Raw genomic sequence first — 19,275 nt, 5'->3', positions numbered from 1 at the left:
TTTTAGAAACTCCTTCTTCTAGCTCTTCTAGCACCCATGTGTGCCTCATTCAGAGTGTTACCATTATTCATTCCCTCTCTGTCCTCACAGTAGGTGGTGAGAGCAGGCACCATGATTATTTATTTTGCGTTCCCTCTGTCTAGTACACTGCCTCTTGGCACCTGAGAGGCACTCGCCAAATATCTAGTGAACAAATGAGTGATAACGCTGTGTAAACTGTGAGTCACTGGACAGGTGTGCTTTTGTTTTCTCCTGTGCCACCATGATTTTGATGGAAGATGGAACTTTCGTTTTTACACAGCAAAAAACAAATTCATGTATGTTATACATGTTCACTAAACTTCATAGTATTTATGTATGTGCCCTTATGAGAAACTGAGTTCAGAGAAAGGGGTTCATTTGCATGGAGAAAAACAGATTTGAATATGGAGCCAAGAATATGCAAATCCCTCTTTTTTTCTAACAGAATATAATTTTTGTTAAAGAGCAATAACAGAAGTGCCCAGGGCACTGTGGACCCCTTCCTAGCAGAAGAGCCATCCTCTTCATATTCCAAGGTTCTGATTCCTCTAAAAATGTGGGTGTTTGCTCCAAGAGACAGGCTGTAAAAACTCCAAATGCACTCTCAATAAACATGCTGAAAATTTAAACTTGTACAAGGAAAATAATGCAGCCCATCAGTACAGTTCTGTTTCGTCGCAGTCATAGCCAATATTTATTAAGCTCATACTGTTTTCTTCAGAATTGTGTACTGTATGCTCTGGAGAAACAAAGGCTGAAGGAAATGGTCCTTGTCCTCAGAGTGGGGAGGCAGGATAAACAGAGTCTGAAAACATACAAGAGATAGCAGCCAATATAAATAAGTTACAGATTTCCTGGTACAAAGTCACCTGAGTGCTGAGGAGTGTAATCGAGAGCAGGTTGCAGAGAGAGGCCGGTGAGGGCCCATATGCAGCACTGCTGGAACTTGAAGGGAGAGAGGAGAGACAAGGCTCTTTTAGTTGGGGAGACAGTATGAGCAGTGGGGTTTTACTATTTCTGAGATATTTTCCTGGGTAGGGATATTGACCTTAGAGTTTAAGAGCTCAATCATGTCTTTTTGGCACAAATACTTAAAAAAATGTGAATATCAACCCTACCCAACCTCCACAGACGCTCATTGTGACAGAGAAGGGGAGCAGCACCTGTATCAGCCAATGAGGAAACAAAGCTTCCATTTCAAGCAAAGGAAGCTTTACAGTAATTTGTGGTTATGATATTATCTTCTCTTGTGTGGAAACCAATTCTGTGATTCTTGATTGCTGTCTGTTGGGAGTCTGGAGGGTCTCTTGGGGGAAACAACTCTGCATGTACATCATACCTTCATGTTCAGGGAGAAATCCTATGTGGAAAGTGTCAGAAAAAAAAAAGTTGGTAAATTCATTGGCGAAGACAAAGCGGGTTATGAGAAAGACAAGTGCCATATTAACTGTTTGTAGCATCCAGCTGAGCACTTATTTCTGCCCTTTTCTCCCCTAGAATCCACATTTCGGTGCAGATCCCACACCAGGATGGAATGCTGCCCCTTATCTCCACCGTGCCATTGCACAACTTGCATTTTCTGTTATCTGAGTCCATCTACAGACACCAGCACGTCTGCTCCAACCTCGTCACCACCCGTGACCTAGGAGGCATCTCAGGTGAGGGACAAGTTCTGGCTGGTTTTCCCATTCTGGCCCAGCCAGTGGCCTTTAGGATACAGCTAAGTGAACTCTGCTTTTCATGTTTTCCTCAAAATCTGCGTGATTAGTGGATTTCCTTCTCACCCACAACCATACATAGGCAGCTCAGACAATAAAGCGAATAGGAAAAAACAAGGACTTTGGAATCAGACTGACTTCAATTCAAGTCCTTATTCCACTACCTCTACAACTGAGCAAAAATTGCTGGGCTTCTCTGAGCCACTGCTTTCTGATCTCTAACATGAGGATAACAATGGCTACCAATCGAGGTGGGGATGAAAGGCGTGGACATTTTCAAAGCACCTATCATGGTAAATTTTAGTTCCTTCCCTCCCCTGTGTTTAGATCTGTCCTCTAAAATCCCATTATCACAGCCTCTTTAGAAAGCTGAAGCGCAGATGTTAGATATCACAGGATGGTTCTCCGGAAGCAGGAGCTGAGATGGAGTTGGGGTGCAAGATGTTTATTAGGGATCAACATCTGTTAAAGGGAAGGAGAGGAAGCAGGAGTGGGTGGAGAGAGAAATCAACTAGATGTGGCCAACAGAGCTGCAAACAGCTCTTCAGGGAGCTCTGGAGAGAGCCCATCCATCAGACTTGCCCTACTTCCAGCCCAGACTGACAGATCTTTCTACCCACCTCACTCAGTCACTGGATGCCAACTGCCCAGGAAAGGGCATGACCTGGGCTGATGCGCTCTGCAGCTGATGCAGACCCTGAGGTGCTGACAGCCAAGGCTCTGCATCTCCATGTTCACCTGACAGCCAAGGCTACACATCTCCATGTTCGCGGCAGCAGACATTTTACTTTACAAAGAATCCTGTCTGTTTCCATTTACCTTAGCAAGTGCACATTAAATGCGCATTTCCTCCCTTCACAACTGATGAATCTTTTAACAGTGTTTTTGAAGATAGAAAAGCATTCATGTGCTCTTTCATATTCGTTAAGCATCACCTTGGGTAGTGATGGTCTTTATACAGTAGAAATTAGTTGAGTGAAAATTATTCGTAAATCACTGAGCTGTACCTGACAGTTTAATTGGTCCCTATCTACAGCTAGCGAAAGAAAACATACTATGTTTATAGGCTGAAAGTTTGCACCTCTTCCTACTTAAATACAATTAACTCAACACATGTTAATTGAGATCCTAGTCCTTGTGGGGCAGAGGGCTGGGTGCTGGTGTCAAACAGAATATTCTAAGAGATGCCTCAACTCTTTCAGAATACTGTAGTTGCTTTTAATGCTATAAATATTTTAATCCTAATATTCTAAAATTGTGTCTGTATTCAGCTCTCTGCTACAGAAAGGTCTTCCTTAATGTAGAACAGTTCAGTTGCTTGGCAGCACTTGATCAGTAGTTTTTGCCTGGAGCAGGGGAGGTGTAGTCAAGCATCATTAGCAAGCTATTTACTCATTAACACAAAATTAAGACTTTTATTCCAAGAGTTCAGAAACCATAGGAGGGAGGAGTGGTAGTCAGATGTTTGTTTGTTGGCTTTCCATAAAAGCTGTTTTTGAAAAATTGGTCTTAAAAAAATAGTAATTCATCAACAAATTATCCCTATGGTAAATCCATTTCTTCAAGGACTGACTGCAAAACATAGACGAGACTTACCAGGTGTAACAGGCAAAGCTCCAGTGTGTTTTCTGAGATACGCGGGGCTACCAAGCTCTGACTTCATCCTTTATGATATCATTTGTCCACCTTTTCTCTCTGGGTTCCCACAGGCTCTTGGAGGAGTCTGTGAACCTAGTCACTCTATTTAACACATGGCAACAGGCAGTTAACAAGCTCCCCTTGCACATGTGTTGGGAGCCCGGGTTTGCTCTAGTAATAGTCTCAAATGAAGGGGAAGCTCTCTCAATGTCAAAAGGAGCATCCTTTCTCCCCACCCAACTTCTGGGTGGCCACCAAGAGCCGGGTTGGCAGACTGAGTGACTGTTCCTTGTTCTTCCCTTCCCCGCAGAGGCAGGGTTCCTGGATGACATGGTCTATGACAGCACAGCCCTGGGGCCTGGCTATGACCGTCCCTTCCAGTTTGACCCCAGCGTGCGGGAGCCCAAGACCATCCAGCTCTATAAACACCTGAACCTGAAGAGCTGCGTCTGGACCTTTGACGCCTATTACGACATGACTGAGCTAATTGATGTCTGTGGGGGGTCTGTAACTGCTGACTTCCAGGTGGGTGCTCCAGGGGCTTGTCTGAGGGCCGAGTGCACCTGGGGGCCAAGGTGAAACCTTGTTTGTTTCTGAAGCACTTCAGGTAGCACTTTGCATCCAGTGGCCCCCAGAATTGGGCCAACCAACTGAGTGTCTTTTTCATAAGTTCCTATAAGGGAGACCTTAGCAGCATCATAATTAGAGAGAGCCCCCCTAAGTCCTCTAAATCAATTAATTTAGAAAATTAATGTGGAAAAAAATTACTATGTGACAATCATTTTATATAAAAATCTAATGTTTACTTTTCTAGGTATGTATGTTTTTTCCTTTGGGCATATTTTGGAAAGCTGGAAAGATTTGCATTTGATGGTAGAGTTATGTTACTACGTAGATGTGTTCTCTTCCCCACCTGGGGAATTGAGTCAAAACAACAGGTGGTACACCCTGTGTTTCAGAAGAGAAGTAGAGCACTATCGTACTAGGCATTATGGAGAAATAATTGTTGAAAACACCTTAATTTATACCTATTCCAAACTGACAACCCTTGCCAAAATAGACACTTTTTGTAGTCATGAAAAATTATTAACCATAGGAAAATTTATGGCAAGAAGCCATAGTCATAGGAGGGCAGTCATAGCAATGGGACTAGGCTAATGCATCCTCATGGAAAAATTAATTCTAAAGCAGCTTCTACCCAATTTTGAGCAGTTATCTCAATGAACTAAAAATAGATGTTTGTTATTTTCAAGTCAGATTTAACTACACTGAAAGAGGGAACTTATAGAGGGACTTAGAGTAATCACTTTAGGAAAGTGTCTTTGATTAAAATTTGTTTTGTTTCTTTGCGATGCCTCATTTTGTTAGATCTCATTTTGTATACACTACTGCCCTCTACTGAATAGAATTTTAAGGCATTCTCAGATTTTTCTTTCTGTTTCTGCAATTGCATAACCTACATTCGCTAAAATGCAAAACTAAGTGATTAGTTCCTCCTCTGGCCCCTCAAAAATTAGTATTCTCTGTTCTCCATGATTTTACTTCAATTACATTTTTGGATATTTTTGTGTGGAATATGCTTAAAAACCTCAAAGACAAAAATTTCTTATTATGTGTGTCCCACTTCTTACACAGAAGTACCGTTGTCCCTCGGTGTCTGTAGGGGATTGGTTCAAGGACCCCCCCATGGATACCAAAGTCCACAGATGCTCAAATCCTTTATATAAAATGGTGTAGTATTTGCATATAACATATGCATAGCCACTCGTATACTTTAAATCATCTCTAGATTACTTATAATACCTAATACAATGTAAATGCTATGTAAATAGTTGTTATACTGTATTGTTTAGAGAATAGTGACAAGAAAAAAAGTCTGTGCATGTTTAGTACAGACACAACCACTGTAGCCCTTTCCATCTGTGGTGGGTTGAATCCGCAGATGCGGAACCCGGAGATACAGAGGGCCGACTGTACTTCATTGTTGTCTGTCTCTTTAAAAGTTGAAATAGCTGATCTCTCGTAGAAAGAATATAGAACTTAGAACCAAGCCCTAGTTCATAACCTCTCTGAACCTCATCTGAAATTGTCACTAAATAATCTCAACACGGGAAGGCACCTAGCACCTGGCCCAAAATAGGTACGCAGTAAATATTTGTCAGGGTTGTTTTTTCCTTTTAAGGATTAGTAAGTAATATGAGGGTTAAAGGAGAATAAACAGAAACAGAGGAGGGAAAATTAATTTTGCTAATCAACTAGAGAATTTATGGAGGTTTTAATATCAACAATCATGAGATTGGGGCAAGTGTGTTTAGCAAAACCTGTGTGTTAAGGGGACAGAACAAGGTATGAGGTCCAGATAAAATCTGAAAATTTTCTACAAAAACAGAATAAGGCCTTTCAAAGGAGATTTTTAAATGAATATGGAATTTGTAGAGTCTTTTGAAAAGCTTGGAGTCGAATTTTAAATCCCTGACAACATTGAGTATGAAAAAATACTTTAGAAAAATAAAATTTTGATGTCGTAAATATTGATGAAGCATTTGGCCCCTTCCCTTAATGACCCATGAAAACACTTCACGTCGTATTTTCAAACAAATGAAAAATATAAGTTCCATAGTATATTATAGTATTTGGCCAAGGGTGAAATAAAATTGTTTTAAACTAAGCTTTTTTTTTTATTAAGTAAGTATATATTTATGGAGGAAAATATAAAAGACATTTAAAAATGGGTACCACTCATACACATATACCCAGCTTCCCCATGAAAGCTTCTGCTCATATTTTATCTTTCCATCTGGTTTTTGTTCATCGCATGGTAAAAAAAATTATTAAGCCAAATTAATAGCAGTAACAGGAACCCCCTTGGAAGTGTTCTCTTGGAAGTATGATATGCTGCCTTTTCAAAATTATTTCAACAAGGCATTGTATGAGATGGGCAGTTATCCAAGTACATGCAGCTCTGAGCTGTCTGTTGGTAAGTTTCCTAGATATGATATCCAGATCCCACGACCTTCGTTCCTGTTGCAGGAGACATGAGTACTCCCTGAAACATCCAAGTCAGCCAACACATTCATCCCAAGGATCCAGACTTGGGCATCTGCCCAATTAGGGTTGATCGCTGCTCTCCTACAGCGCGGAAAATGCAGTCATCCAGGGCCTATGTGCTGATGATAGGTCCCAGATCCTTTGGGAATAACTATGAGGCTTTACAATCTCAGCCAAGGCTTCCAGCAGTTTGAACAGTGGAGGCAAAGCTGCTCACTCTTCAAAAGTGGTTTTGTTTAAGTGTCACCTCCTCAGAAAAATCTTCCCAGATCACCCTATCTAAAGAAGCATCCTGGCCATTTCCATACCTTTATTTACTTTAAGTTTTAAAAGTTGTATGTCTCCCTTACTAGACTGTAGATTCCATAAGGGAAGTGATTTTGATTTTTTCCACTGCTGAGGACTCGGCTCCTCACCTGGTGCCTAACACAAGTGTGGGCACTGACTCGTAATTATTCAATGAGTGAGTAACTAAATGAGTGAGTGAAAATGGAACCAAGATGTGACAATCATATGCCTTTTCATCCCAGAGAAGAAATAACCCTTTCTGTGTGCACATCCTTTGTTTGGCAGGTGAGAGACTCTGCTCAGTCGTTCCTGACAGTACATGTGCCTCTCTATGTATCCTACATCTATGTGACAGCCCCCAGGGGCTGGGCCTCCTTGGAGCACCACACTGAGATGGAGTTTTCCTTCTTCTACGACACTGTTCTCTGGAGAACAGGTATTCCTACTGACAATCTTAACTACTCCTACTTGATGCTCAAGCAAGATTAAAAGAAAAATAAGTAGTGACTTTTAACAATAGCTGCATTCCTCATCCTGTTGTCCTATGTACAGAAAAAGGAGGGCCGCCTGAAGTCTGGAAGGTGTACAGATCTGTGGTTCCTGAAAAAGAGTGATGTCCACATATGTTGATGCTGGAAGGCCTCCAGCATCATGATGATGAATTCAGCCCGGATAGCCAGAGGCCCAGAGTAGAGGATGGCAATTGACAGATGGGCCCTATACTGCCCATTAGGGGGTTAGGAGAAATATGTGTTCTTTAAATCATGTTCGTTTTCTCCTAATTAAAAATGATGTAATTCATGTTGTTTAAGGAGCAGAAGGATCTTCAAATCAGATGCATGGGAATGGGAAAATATATCAGGAGCAAGCTGGCTCAGTTTATTCGTTTGGCCTGGAGTTTGCTCTTCTGTTGCATTCTTGAAAGTAGGCATTTTAACCGTACTTTTACTTCAAGGACTGCAACGCTGAATTTTTAAAATAACCTTCCCCTCAGGCTTGTCTCTATTCCTGCTGTCTTTGAGAGGAGTCCCCCAGGGCTGGATTGGTGACGGCCCCTCTGCTAGGAGCTCACCCTCACTCCTGTCTCTCCCACCTTCTCCCACTGCTGTCACGTGAATAAAACTCCCTTAAAACTCCATGATTCTCTCCTCTGCTCATGCCAATGCGTCTGAGTTGGTTTTTGCTTTTTTCCCATTTTTAGTGTCCTATTACCCCAGACTCGTTTCCTCTTACTCCTACGGCTCCCGTTCTTCCTCTCTCCCTCCCTGGGGGTGATTTACTTGATCTGATGCAGAGATACTTTATCTGAGGAGTTTTCTTTAGATAGGGCTTTATCTCTAGTAATGGAAAAGACAGTCTTTTCTTCTGTTGAGTGATTTAAGGTCAAATCCTTTATTTGCTTTAATTTCTCATAGGAAAATAAGTTCAGGAAACTTTCACACTCTGGGTCAGATAATTCCTTGAGCTTTGGAGGGTTTTTTTAAAATTTCCCCACTCCCACCCCCTTTGGTTGCCCTTTAATTGTTGGTCATTCTGAACTCATTGGGTGTCATGATTGCAATTGCCCTTATTAAAGCCACAGATAACTCATGTCGTGTAAAGCTAGCCTTGTACCAGATAACCTTTAATTCTCCATTGGTTTGAACACTAAATGCAGCCACCAGGACTTTGTTTATGGTCCCATTAAGTCCTGAAAGATGTCCTGATGAGGAAAAGAAAATACAGCTTGAAGCAATTGTGCTGTAACCACATCCTGGTGTAAAATTGATAATAAGAAGTTTTAAGAACCATTTTTTTTTAAGCTATGGGCTGAGACTTTGCATCTGGGCTAAGTGGCATATTCAGATGTAAAGAGACTACGTCAAGGAGAGTGGAACTGTAAAAAAGAACCAAGTAGAATAAACTGTTGTACAGTTTTAATTGGCAAATATCTCTGAGTAGACGCTGCATTCATGTGAGTATGTAAATTTTTTCTTAAGTTTTATTCAAATAAATGTGTATCTCTACATAGAGGTGTCACTGGGATAGCCTACATGTAGATTACTGTCCGGGAGAGCTTCTCCAGGCCCTAACTTGGATGTTTTGTGTGTGGTTGTCTGCCCAGGAATCCAGACAGACAGTGTGCTCTCTGCAAGGCTTCAGATAATAAGAATCTATATCCGAGAGGATGGTCGTCTTGTCATTGAATTCAAGACCCATGCCAAATTCAGAGGTAATATCAGTGCTGTTTTTTGCCTCAAGTTTTTATTAAGAAATATTTCAAACACAGAGAAAAGTCAAAAGAATAGCACAATTAAAAACAAAGTCAAAAATTGTTAACATTTTGCTCTGTGTGTGTGTATACATACACATGTGCATAGCCATTTTTTTGGTCATGCCATTTGAAAACAAGTTGCAGGCTTTATGCCAGGTTACCCTAAATACTTTAGTAGACATCTCTGGAGAACAAGGACATTCTCTTACACATCACAGTAGAACTATCATATGCAAGATATTTACCACTGATCCAATAATATCCAGTCTCTATTTGTATTTCCTCTATTGTCCCACACATGTCTTTTCCACTTGTTTTTATATTGTTTTATGTTTATTTTATATCTGTTTATGTAAAAGGAAGATGACTATGATCAAGATTCATATGTTACTTTGTAGTTGCTATATCTCTTTAGTCTCTTTTAATCTAGACTAGTCTTCCTGCATTTATTTATTCATGACAATTGTATGACTACAATTTTAAAGAATAGAGATGTCTTACTGAGTACCCTTTACCTTTTTAATGATGTTTACAATTGTCACCTTCCACCAAGGACCTGAGTGGCCCTAAATGAGGTTTTCTAATCTGAAGTTGATATTTCTAATTATAAACTACTGAGACCTTTCTACCTCCAAGAAACATGTTGTGTGGTATTTGGTGTTCATTATCACATAAGGACTCCTATTATTGTGAATATCCTCATTAGCACTATTTCTACAAGGCATATTCATATTGCTTATAAATATATATGACCGTAATGACCATCATATGGGCTGGGGTGACATGCCATGCTGTCTCAACCAGTGTGGACTATCTTCTAAGGGGTAAGAAGGTAGGTATGGCCTTAGTTGTTTGATAGAAGAATATTAATTCAGTTGTAAGGTTTCCTAGGATATTCACCACAAGTACAATGAAACTCACAAGTACGTGTGTGTGTTTCCCCTTGAAATAGGACAGTTTGTGATGGAGCACCACACCCTCCCTGATGTGAAGTCATTCATATTGACTCCAGACCACCTAGGAGGAATTGAATTTGACCTGCAGCTACTGTGGAGTGCTCAGACCTTTGATTCTCCATATCAACTCTGGAGAGCCACAAGCTCTTACAACAGGTGAATGCTGGTTGGAGTTCAGGGCTAAATCTGAAGTGTTTTAAGTTTCTTTAAGGGCTTTTCTTTAAAGGCTAGGTTTCTAATTTAAAAGGGAGATAGATAAAAATAACCCCTGGCAAATAGAGAAAGAAACAAATGTAGCTCAGATCAGCTTCTGTTGTATAAACCAGGAAGTGCTCACCCTTATTCCAAGAGTAAGACTAGACAGGGCACACATCACTTCCACTGACATCCCATTGGCTAGAACTTAGTCGTATGGCACATCTAACTGCAAGGGAAGCTGGGAAATGTGTCCAACTAAAATCTTAGTATAATAAATACATTTCATTGCAGTTACCATAACTAATGCAAAATCCAGGATCTCTGGTTGTTAAGTCCAGTTGTCACCCCTTATGGTGCAATGTCCTATAAAATAAATAACAAGATTTATTCCTCTCCCACGCCCAACATAGTGGTAGAATATGAATTGGAATAAATACAGTAAAATATCCCATTTGTAAAAGGGAAGAATAGGAAAACCAAAATTAAAATTGTCACTATGAAAAGGATAATAGGGTAACCAGGAGTCTGTCATAAATATTATTATCCCCACTTCATAAATCATGAAATTAAGATCTATATTTAACATGAGAATTTTATTCCAGCTTTATAGTTAAGAGGTAGCAGATTATCTTAAAAGTTATTTTCAGGAAGATTTCTTTAATTATAAATTTTTGGTCTTATATCAGGTATTTTTTTGTATAATGGTTCCTTTGAAGTTGATATATAATAAAACTATCGTCAAGGGCTATGTTTCCTAGAACCTCATGAGATTGTGCATGTTCTTTGTCCCAGTTTATAGGCAAAGAAACTGTCGTCTTTAAATCCTCTAATGACTTCCTACTGCCTAGCAGGTGACGTCCAACTCTACACAAGGGCCATCCTCTCCCCTCTGGCCTCATCTCAAACCCAGCCTTCCAACCACATTAAATATCTCACCAATCCCTGAAACCACCAGCCCGTCCATACCTCCATACCTTTGCAATTCCCTCTGCCCTTTCTGCTCCTTTCCTCTTGCAAAACTGAAATACTGACCCCTGTGTGACACCTTCCCTGACTCCCTGTACCGTGCTAGAAGCTTCTCCTCCTCGTTCCCACTTTGTTCCAGCTTCTACTATAACACAGCTCATTATATTATAATGCTTCAAGTAGAGTCCCATTTTCCCACTAGATTGTGAGCTTCCCAAGCATGAGAGTCATGCCTGTTCCGTCTTGAATTGCCAGAACTGCAGGTTTTAGCACATGGTAGGTCCTGAATAAGCATCCTTTAGGAGCTTACATTTGTGATAAGGAAATAAAATACGTAGATAAATGGCAGATTGAACAACACCACCAAGCATTCTATGCTCTGTGCGCTGTGCGAGATACAGAACACAAAGACTACTGCTGTTCAGGGAGGGAGCCCAGCATAGGCTGGGGAGCTATACAGGTTTCCGGGGCAGGTGGGGCCACTGGTGATACATGTTGTGATATGGGAAAGGCCTAGTTTTTAGAAAGGAGGGAAGAACTACAGGATTAAAGACCCGCATCTAGGACTGTATTCGGCATATTTGCAGGGATAGTGAGGAAATTGACCTAAACTGTATTTAGACATGGGGAGATACAGGCTTGGGAAACCATGCCATTTGTCCTGCATTCATTTGTTCAACAAATATTTATTGAGCAAATATTGTGTGTCAGGGAAGGTTCTGGGGACTTGGGATACATCAGTGAACAAAATAAAGATCCCTGCACACAGCACTTATAGTAAAGTAAGAAGACATGAAACGGTAGACATAATAAATCAATATGGTATCACGTTAGAAGGTGATGAGTGCTATGGAGATGTAAAAGGTGGAGAGCAGGGCAAGAGGAATTAGGAGTGGGAGACGTAATTTTAATTAGGATGCTCAGCATAGGCCTCATCAGGACGGTATGTTTGAGCAAAGACTTGAAGGAGATGAGGGAGTTGGCCATGCAGATTATCTGGGAGGAGGTTCCTGGCAAAGTTCCTGAGAGGGCAGCAGGGAGGACGGTGTGGCTGGAGTGGCATGAGCAAAAAGGAGGGTCATAGGCAATAAGGTGAAAGAAGTAAGAGATGAGTTAGGGCCACCATGTGGACCTTGTGGGCCAGTGTGTGGTCCTTGGCTGTCACTCCAGTGCAGCAGGAGCCTCTGCAGGGTTTGAGCAGAGGAGTAACACGATCTGCCTGACTTTCTGAAAGCAGGGGTCAAGCATGGACAGTTCCACCTAATTAAGTATTTCTGTTCATTAAGGGTTACTATTCACATTATACATGTCAACTTTCGTGTAATTCAAATATGGGATGCAAGGTCTCCTTTCCTGCTGGTCCAAGCTTTGCAAAAAGATAGAGATCACGTAGGAAAACTGCAGACATACAGACTTTCAGGGCGCGATGGTGCTTAGAAAGTAAACCCTGAAAGTTCGCATGGTTTGTCTAAAGTCGTACAACTGGCAGAGGCAAAGCGAAAGCAGGGTTAGACTGTCCTAGTCTCAGCCCATGCCATTCCATGAAACTGACCCCAGGCTGTGTCCTGAAAGTTGTGTGTATTTATTTATTTACTAGCAACTCTCTTCTATCACTTTACTAATAAACAGATGTAAATAACACAAAATAAATGGTCGAAGAACGAGCATGGCGGGTGTGAGAACAGTTCACAGATTGCTCACAACAGTTATAATTAAGATTCACAGCCCTATGCTCTTCATTCAGTGGCTGGCAGCCTCCCAAGGGCCTTGAAGAATCTTCCTGAAGCTTCTGGATGTCTGGCTGCCTTCCAGGCAACCTGCCAGGGTTGGGCTGCTACTTGATGACAAGTGTGGGAAATGAAGGAGGTGAGGGCTACAAAACCTCCATGTTCTTGGTGTCATGACCTGCAGAATCCTGTGCTCCTAGGAACAGGGAAATGCCCAGCGAGTAGTCTCCATGAGAAGTGATGTTGTTCGTCAGCTTTATGAAGGGACGAGGCTCTAGATTTTGAGAGAGGAGCCCCAAAACTGACTGCTAATGAAATGGGGGTGGGGGCATGCACTGGAGTGCTGTCATTTACCCTTGAGACATTTGAGCCGCAGCTGACACGGTCACATCTTAGTAAATAAAAGCTTTCACAGTTGAGAATGCATTGAACAGGGTGTCAGTCAACAGGAAACACTAAAGAGAAATTGTCAAATAAGTTTCATGGAAATCTAAAGGAAGTGGCCAGTTCTGTTTTGTCTTCATGGGAGCCTTTTAGGTTTTTCTAAACAGTGCACCTTTCTCCGCTTTTCTCATGAAAAGGACTTGAATAAATGAAGTAGCTCTATTTAACCCCTCTGAATGATGCTCTGGGTTAGAATAATCAGTGATGAATTCCTGAAAATTGTCTTTGCAAACTCATAAAAGTTCTTGGATGCTGGGCACAAATACTGCATCTGAAAACTGTTTAATGAAGTAAGTGTGTCTCTGGGCAAGTAAATAATCTATAAATTCTTCCCTCTAACCACGGTCTGCTCTGCACGCTTCCAGGAAGGACTACTCAGGGGAGTACACCATCTACCTGATCCCGTGTACGGTGCAACCCACACAGCCGTGGGTTGACCCGGGAGACAAGCCTTTGGCCTGCACTGCGCATGCCCCAGAAAGGTAGGGAAGTACAGTCTATCCTCATTATTTGTGAATTTGCCTACTTGCTAAAATTTATTTGTAACTCCAAAATCAATTCTCGTGGTGCTTTCACAGAGTTCTTTGTGAACATGCATTGTGGCAAAATATTGAGACGCTCGACACACACATTCCCAGCTGGGATCGAGCAAGGCAACACCCTGCCGTCTTGTTTCAGCTCTCATCCTGTAAACACGCATCCTTTTCACGCTCTATTTAGTGCCATGTTTTTCAAATTTTTGTGCTTTTTGTTGGGGGTGTCGCCATTTATAATGGTTCCCAAGCATTGTGCTGATGTGCTGTCTAGTGTCCTAAACACAAGGAGGCTGTGCTGTGCCTTAGGGAGTGTCAGATAAGCTTTGCTCAGGCATGGGTTTTAGTGTTATTGCCATGAGTTCTGTACTAATGAATCAACAATATCTATTAAATAAAGTGTCTGTAAACCAAAACATGCATAAAACAGGCTTAGATTTGTTTGTTTGTTTGTTTGTTTTAAAGATTTTATTTTTTCCTTTTTCTCCCCAAAGCCCCCCGGTACATAGTTGTATATTCTTTGTTGTGGGTCCTTCTAGTTGTGGCATGTGGGACGCTGCCTCAGCGTGGTCTGATGAGCAGTGCCATGTCCGCGCCCAGGATTCGAACCAACGAAACACTGGGCCACCTGTAGCAGAGCGCGCGAACTTAACCACTCGGCCACAGGGTCAGCCCCCAGGCTTAGGTTTTGATCAGTGGATGAAAATGTTGTGACCAGTGGCTGCAGGAGCTCTACCCTGTATTTCCCCTTAGGACCAATGGTTCAGTCACCACTAATTCAGTGTTCACTGCAACTTTATAGAACGTAACTACTGCAAATAGCAAGAATCAACTGTACCTTTACCCATACCCACCTCAGACCTGGGACTGTCTGCATTGTGTCATATGTTCAGTCAGCTAGGATTAATTTGGCCCTGATCCTGTGCTTTGCTCCAGCCTAGGCTTGGATATTATAGCAGAGGACTAAAAGTAACCTCTGCTGTCAGGCAGTTTTAGTCCAGGGCCACCTTTCCAGCAGCTGAGCAAAGGGAATAGAAAACACTCTGGGAGAAGATGCTGAGGACAGAATCTGACATTATCATTAAGAGAAGGCAGTTGGGAATGTGCCTTTCAAAGTAAGAGACTGAGAATTGGCTGTTGGATTTGGCAGTATGGAAGTCGTCGATGACCTTGACAAAGGACAGATTCAGTGGACTGAGGGGGATAAAGCCTGACTGGAGTGGGTTCAAGAGAGAGAGGCAAGAAAGTGGAGACAACAAGGAAAAACAGTGCTTGAGGAGCTTGCTATAAAGGACATCAGAGGAGAAGGGCAGAAGCTGGAAACAGATGAGGGGTCAAAGGAGGTTTTATTTGTTTGTGTTTCAGGGTGGAAAATATTTCAGGATGTTTGTATGCTGGTGGGAATAACCCTCTTGGTCTATTAGGGGCAATTTGAAGATGCAGAGGAGAGAGGGAAAATCTGCAGGGCTAAGTCCTCGGGTAGGGCAGGGATAGATCCAGGATGTGAAGGGAAGGGCTCACCTTAGACGGAAGCAGAGCGCGTTCGTCCACTGAAAGAGGAAGGCAGGCAGAGTCTATGGATACAGGGGAGGGGAGAATTAGTAGATTGGGAGGGTAAGGATGACAAAGCAGACATCTGATTGAGTCTGTTTTCTCCATGAAATGAGAAGCCAAGCATTAGCTGGAAGTGAGGAACCCTCAGGTTTGGGAAGAGAGGAAGACGTAAAACAGAGTCATCTCAGAGAGTGAGAAAGTAAGTTTACTAGAGGGTTGTAGACAGCGGCAGATCCGGCAGTGCTGAGGGCCCAGTTGAATTGTCTTTAAATTACCGTATTACTGACGTAAGATAAACGGCACATATTTGAAGTATATACAATTTGGCAAATTTTGACTTACGTATACACTCCTGAAACATCACCACAATTACGATAGTGTGTATATCCATTTTCTCCAAAAGTTTCCTTGTGCCCCTTTGTGATTCCTCCCTCTCATCCCACCCTAACCTGCCCTTTTCCCCAGGTATCCACGCATCTGCTTTCTGTCACTACAGGTTAGTTTCCATTTCCTAGAAATTTATATAAATGGCATCCTACAGTATGCATTCTTTTTCTCTGGCTTCTTTCACTCAGCATGATTATTTTGATTCACCCGTGTTGTGTATATCAGTAGTCTGTTCCTGTGATTGCTGAGTCGTATTCCATGGTATGGGTGTACTGCAGTTTGTCTATCGATTCATCGGTTAATGGACGTTTGAGTTGTTTTTAGTTTTGGGCTATGATACATAAAGTTGCTGCGAACATACATCTACAAGCCTCTATGTGGACATATGCTTTCCGTTTTCTTGTGTAAATTCCTAGGAATGGAGTGACTGGATCATATGGTAGATGTATGTTTAACTTCTTAAGAAACTCCTAAAGTGTTTTCCAGAGCGTTTATAAATATGTCACAATGTATGTACATTCCTGCCATGAGTGTGTCAGTATTCCAGTTCCTCTGCATCCTGGTAAACGTGATCAGGGTGTCCTGGTGTGGTTGAAGAATTAACGAGTGGGAGTAAAAGAAGAGGTGAGATGGGAAGATACAAGGTGGCAGCTAGACAGTGAAGTTTTTAAAAATGAGATTTTTGGAGGTGGTGCATAGCAGGACTGTGAAGCGTAGGTGGCCACAGTGGGGTGGAGAACAATTTCATTGGAGGTGAAGACGTCAAGGAACTGAGAGGCTAGGGTATCAGACGTTTCGTCCGTGTGGATGTTGAAATCACCAAAACTGATGGCAGGAGCACTGCTAGAGAGCACCGCAGTCAGCCAAATGACAGAGGGAGGGTGACCAGGAAAATGGTAGTTGGCTGCAATAAAGAAGAACAGAGGGCAAATCATCTGATGAGATATGCTGGGGAGTTTTTATTCGTGCATTAAATCTTTTTAATTATGAAATATATTAGATATTCAGAAGATCATATATAGTAGCTACATAAAACCTCAAGAAATAGAACATTACGTAATATGAATTGTAACTGCAATGAATTGAATATCCCTTGGGCTGTGATACTGATGAAAAAATGAATAATAATAATTATCAGTGGTATTAATGACCATGTATGGAGTACAAACTGTGTGGTGGGCTCTGTACTAAGCTCTTAACATTTAATTCTCATTACAGTGATTTCCCACAAGACTGGTACTGTTATCTCCATTTTATAACTGATGAAACTGGGAGCCGAAGAAAAAAAAAGAAATAGAACATTTCCCAGTACCTTTTAAATACCCGCAGTGCCCCTTCCACTTGCACGTCCTCCCACCTCCTCACTGAGCCTGATATTTGTATTTATCATGCCCAGTTTTGGTTTGTGGTTCACCTCATATTTACTTCTACGTGGTTTTACATGTCTTTGAACTCTATATAAAAATTTCATACTGCATGAATTCTCTCTGCGGCTTGTTGGTTTTTTTGCTCGATGAGTCATTTGTTGATTCATAAGGGAATCAACATTTGTCTTGATTCACGTAGCTGTAGTTTGTTTTCACTGCTTTAAGGTATTCATTGTAGGAATACTCCACAATTTCTTTGACCTCTCTATTTGGCTCATAATTCCAGATTCTCTCTATTACGAAGAATACTGTAAGCATCCCTTAATGTCCATGTGTAAGCAGAGTTTCTCCGGGGTAGGTGTTGGACTTTTTTTTTAAGAGGGAAGAGGAATAATGGTTTGAAAAATGGCAAAAGGAGTGAAGAAGACACCAACCTATCTCCTGGTGCTGTGTGGACATAGGAGGCTGCAGGGGAAGAGTGTTGTTGGGTATACTGAGTCTTCAGAATGGGATATCCTTGTCTTATGTCACAGAGATTATTACTTGTGGATTCCCCATTATTCCCAGGGTGACTTTCCCCTGGGCCTGACCTTGCTTTTGATCATCCATATGGATGCAATAGAACTACAACACATAAAATAATCAAGACCAACTTGGGGAAAATTCAGACTTAATTCTAAAGAATTATGTCTCATTATGCCTATTTTTGTGAGATCTGTCATACATTTGTTGTCCGCAGCCACAAAGGGCAAGGAATGACAGGTACCGCCAAGCCTACTTGGTTGTTTAAGCAATCCAAGTTTATTGATAAAGGGAAACAGAACGAGGAGCGGGGATAAAGGGGAACAACAAATTGGTACTTACGACATCCACACCACAATCAGCCGGGGAAGTCCCAATAGTTTGTACAGCGGGTGGGAGTGCCAATTGTCCGGGTCTGAGGCAAAGCGTCCTTTCCTCAGTGAGACTCCCAATTGTTCTGTGCTTGTGACTCCCTTTTATCCTAAGGTTTCTCTAGGTTCTGACTCACGGTTTTAGACAGTTGGATACTTTGAGTTATTTCTTCTTGTTCCCACAGATGGGGTGCTTCTATCTTTTTTGTTCCCACGGATGGGATGTTTCTAAAGTCTGGTCAGGTGCCCTTTGGGGTGGCCAGCCCAGACAAGGAACATGACGTAGGACATCTTCTTTGTAACTTGTGCCTTAGAGTCAGGGCCAAAGCTGGCCATCTTTGGCCCCGAGCCCAGACACATTCCTTCGCGTAGGGCCCAGGCCCAGTGTCCTTGGAAGGCAGGGAGGTCAGTGAACTCTGTACAACATTATAACCTTATAAATAATGAAAATCATCATCTCAAGTGCATTATTCATTCTTTTTAATCAATAAATATTTATTGAGTGTCTTAAGGGCCAGCCACTATATGGATTCTGGTAATACCAGTATCAGCAAGAAAAACCTATTTCCCTGAGTCAGATAATGAGCTCTTGGTGCAACTAATGGTTATATCAAAGCTGTTGAAGCACCGTCAGCCCTGGCTTGTATGGGTTTCTCCTAAACCCCAAGTTCCTCTTACATATCAACCGTCTCAAATCTGCCCATGGGAGTACATTCAATTGAAAGTAAGGAATGGTCAGATGGACTCTATTGGAAGAGTAAAACATTGAAATTATCACTCATGCATTATTCTTTAACAAATAAGTGTTTCAGGAGCTTGGCTAGCATTGAAGATACAATGGTGAGCAAATAGATATGGACAGTGACTATGGAACCTGTAAGGGGTGAAGCAGACTTTGATCAGATAGCCAGGCACATTTAAATAAAATATCAAACTATGGTAAGTACTATGAAAGAAAAGTGCACAGTATAATGAGGACAAATGATAAGGGATCTGACCTAGCCTGGAAGGGAAGAGAAAGAGGGTAAGCTTCCTAAAGAAAGCAGTGTTTGAATTGAGATCTGAAGAATAAGTAAGAGTTAACTAGACAAAGGAGGGTGGATAGAGAAGGAGGGAGTGTCCCAGTGGCATGTCCAGCAAAGTCAGAGTCAGGACACTTTAACATCATTATCACTAATCTCAAATCAGCCCTAAGGGCTTCCCAGCAAAGTACAATGGCTCCCTAACCAACAGTTTCTCTCACTCTTAACTATTTATTCCTTCTTCTTCCCACTCAAACCTGC

The 19,275-nt window shown here is 41.7% G+C and overlaps 1 protein-coding gene across 3 annotated transcripts in view; it reads left to right on the top strand.

Annotated features, from left to right (window-relative positions):
• FRAS1 (Fraser extracellular matrix complex subunit 1) overlaps window positions 1–19,275 on the top strand; it is a 419,525-nt gene that overhangs the window by 387,585 nt on the left and 12,665 nt on the right. For all 3 annotated transcript variants that reach the window (XM_044766202.2, XM_044766201.2, XM_014865057.3), the window contains 6 exons: window positions 1,519–1,679; window positions 3,688–3,902; window positions 6,999–7,149; window positions 8,818–8,925; window positions 9,920–10,079; window positions 13,624–13,740. In XM_044766202.2, coding sequence (XP_044622137.2) covers window positions 1,519–1,679; window positions 3,688–3,902; window positions 6,999–7,149; window positions 8,818–8,925; window positions 9,920–10,079; window positions 13,624–13,740 — 912 coding nt within the window. The remainder of the gene's footprint in view (window positions 1–1,518; window positions 1,680–3,687; window positions 3,903–6,998; window positions 7,150–8,817; window positions 8,926–9,919; window positions 10,080–13,623; window positions 13,741–19,275) is intronic.

This window comes from Equus asinus, chromosome 3 (assembly GCF_041296235.1).
Source record: "Equus asinus isolate D_3611 breed Donkey chromosome 3, EquAss-T2T_v2, whole genome shotgun sequence".
NCBI lineage: Eukaryota > Metazoa > Chordata > Mammalia > Perissodactyla > Equidae > Equus > Equus asinus.
Note: the sequence above shows the minus strand (reverse complement) of the source record. Positions and strands in the feature narration are given on the sequence as shown.